Source organism: Dioscorea cayenensis, chromosome 19 (assembly GCF_009730915.1).
Source record: "Dioscorea cayenensis subsp. rotundata cultivar TDr96_F1 chromosome 19, TDr96_F1_v2_PseudoChromosome.rev07_lg8_w22 25.fasta, whole genome shotgun sequence".
Taxonomy (NCBI): domain Eukaryota; kingdom Viridiplantae; phylum Streptophyta; class Magnoliopsida; order Dioscoreales; family Dioscoreaceae; genus Dioscorea; species Dioscorea cayenensis.
This window is the reverse complement of record NC_052489.1, coordinates 4,524,226-4,527,274: the sequence shown is the minus strand read 5'-3', so window position 1 is coordinate 4,527,274 and position 3,049 is coordinate 4,524,226. Positions and strand designations below refer to the sequence as shown.

General features: G+C 32.4%; 1 protein-coding gene across 1 annotated transcript; it reads right to left on the bottom strand.

The window, feature by feature from the left end:
* Positions 1-2,613: 2,613 nt before the first annotated feature.
* LOC120283981 (uncharacterized mitochondrial protein AtMg00810-like) lies at positions 2,614-3,049 on the bottom strand. The gene is made up of 2 exons (XM_039290806.1): positions 2,737-3,049; positions 2,614-2,684 (listed from the first exon to the last, which is right to left on the bottom strand). The coding sequence occupies exons 1-2, from the start codon at positions 3,047-3,049 to the stop codon at positions 2,614-2,616; spliced, it is 384 nt and encodes a 127-aa protein (XP_039146740.1).

Below are 3,049 nucleotides of genomic sequence, written 5' to 3'. Positions count from 1 at the left end.
ATAATATTATATGATGGATCTAATATGAAATTATTTGCGATAATAACAAGCTTGACTATGGTCGGGCAAAACCCAAGTTTTGCTTCATGATAGCTTACTTAGGTAGTGTTTGTTTCAAGGGATTTGAAGTTACATGTAACTCCAAATCCCTTATCTTTTTAAACTCAAGCGTTTGTTTTGAAATATTTCATTTTTCATGTGTTTTTGAAATCCCATCATTAAGTGATTTTGTATTACGGTCAAAATGACCTTAAAACCAAATCCCGGGAGTTCAAAACCAATGTATATGCATATATATATATATATACATACATACATACATACATATATAAATATATACATATACACATACACATACACATACACATGCATATATACACACATACATATACATATATATATTTATATAAACATATATAGGTATTTTTACATACATACATACATACATGTATGTATATACACTCTCTAGATATATCTATACATAGTAAGTTTACATATACAAATATACATATACAGGTATGTATATATATATATGCATATATGCATATATGCACAGATACACACATATATATATACTTATATACATATATATATACTCATATATATATATATATGCATATTTACAGACATATACATACATATGTGTTTTCCAATTCCAGATTTACAAATTCTTCCAAACAAACATAAAATCTTATAATACAGTAATTCCAGTTACATCCAACCAAACACAAGATTTGACTGCACTGTATTTTGAAAACCAAGTATTTCCAATTATATTGTAACTAGAAATCCACTATATTTAGAATTACATCCAATTAAACGCTACTTTAGTGTATCACTAGACCTGTCCAAGGGCCGGGCTATTAGCTCAAGGTCGAAAGCCCGACCGAAATTTGGGAGGACGTGGACAAATATATGAGACCCGATGACCAGGCTTGGACAAAATATGGAGCTTGTTTTTAAAAATGGGCCAGGTCTAGTTTTTATTGTTAAAAACTCGACCCGGCCAGTCCCGAGTTATACAATATATTTATTAATTGATTTAAAAACAGGTTATAATAGTTTGAATTATAGTTGTTGTGACTGAACAAAAATATACATTTGGTATTTTGATTTTAATTTGTTTTGTAGAATAATATTTAATAGTGTTCACAAATTAATATTATTGTTAATTTTTTTTATAATTTATTTATTATTTAATGAAAAAATCTATTTGTGCGGACTTGAGCAGGCCTTGGTTAAAGACCATAAAATTCATAAGAGCTTTGACAAAAGTGAAGGCCCGGCTGGGCTTGAGCAAGCTTGAATTTTATTAATTACGGACTTGCCTAACCCAGACTCAGCCCGGTCGGTTCATGGATAGGTATATGTATCACTACTAAATTTGGTTAGTCTTCCATGTTCTCTCGCACAAAGTTAAAGTATTAGTAATTCATGTTACCCTGACTCGGCCTGGCCGGTTCATGGATAGGTATATGTATCACTACTAAATTTGGTTAGTCTTCCATGTTCTCCTGCACAAAGTTAAAATATTAGTAATTCATGTTATTGTTTATATTATTTGTATGGTATCAAAACTATTACTTTTTTTTAATAGTGAAATAAATTCGGAATATAAATTAACTTGATAATTGTAACACCCAAAGCAGAGGCTCAGGTAGATTGAGGCCTTGCCGAAGATGGCCAAGGGTGACCTAAAGCATGAGGCGACCAAGTTGATCAGGGTGTACAGGCATGGTGCTGCTTTGTTACATTTTCAATTTAATTTTCTTAATTTAAAAAGAAAAAGAATCGTGCAGAGACTTAAAAAATAAGAGAGAGATAAAGAGTCTATTTGGGTGATTAAATCTATTAACTTTAATTTTTTTTTATTATATTTTTAATAAAAAAAAAACCATGTCGGTAAAATTACATTGCCTCATTAACTCGTGTTATATCAACCCTCAGTTATATTTTGGACTTAATTTTCTTAATTTAAAAAATAAAAAATGACTAAAAATATCAAAATCTGGAATATGAGTTCTATTTTGGTGATTAAATTTTTTTCACAAACTAAAATTTTGAACCATTGTATAGCATAGTCAACTCAACGATGAGTAGACAGACACATGGTCAAAACTCTGCACCTATAGATTAGAATAGAGTACTGTTCACTAGATCCTGGTTCATTAGAATAATGTTTATTCAAGTCCTCTTATGTGAGGAGTCATATTTTCCACCCTTAAGAGTTGTACGGTGGAAATTTACTGTTGAGTAGAGAGAGAATATATGAAACTTAATTTTATAATTACTTGAAATATTTTACAAGACACTCTCTTTCTCTCACTCTAATTTTTCTCCCACTATGCACTCACACTTACTTTTACTTGTAGCTTCACTCACTCACTCAAGTTGCTTCTTGTGCTTTGCTTGGTTAGCAATGACACTAATTTATAGGCTAGCAAGTCGGTTGATGGAAGGATCTATGAAATTTCTAATATGTAAGGAGTTTTCTGGATGCTTAAGTCGTTTGTGAGAAGCTTCAAGGAAGGTTGAAGTCGGTGGTGATATTTAGTAGTTTCAAGCTTCACCTTTAAGATATAGAATACCGTAATTCACAGTTCCTTTCAAGTATCATAGTATCTGTCGAACTGCTTCCAAGTGTGGCTTCTTTGGATTTTGCATGTAACGGCTTGCTACTCCAACTGCATATGCCAAGTCAGGACGAGTAAGGGTTAGATAGATAAGGCTACCTACCAGTTGTCAATACATCCTTGGATCTTAAGTCTTTCCCCTCTTCTGCACGAAGCTTAATGTTTGGCTCCATTGGTGTAAATAGTGGCTTGCACTCCAGCATCCCATATGTTTCTAGTAGATCCTTTGCATACTTTTGTTGACATAGGAATATACCTTCCTTTATCTTCTCAACTTCGAGCCCTAGGAAATGCTTCAATTCTCCAAGCTCCTTCATCTGAAACCAGATTGAAAGATTTTCCTTCATGCGCTGGATTTCTTCAGTGAGATCTCCGGTTAAGATAAGGTCGTCAATGTACACCAGTACTATAGCCAT

Coding starts and splice junctions, on each gene's coding strand:
- LOC120283981 (XM_039290806.1), bottom strand. CDS start 3,049: ATGGCTATAGTACTGGTGTACATTGACGACCTTATCTTAACCGGAGAT. Junction 2,685..2,736: donor CAAGGATGTATTGACAACTG/GTAGGTAGCCTT, acceptor TGGCATATGCAG/TTGGAGTAGCAAGCCGTTAC.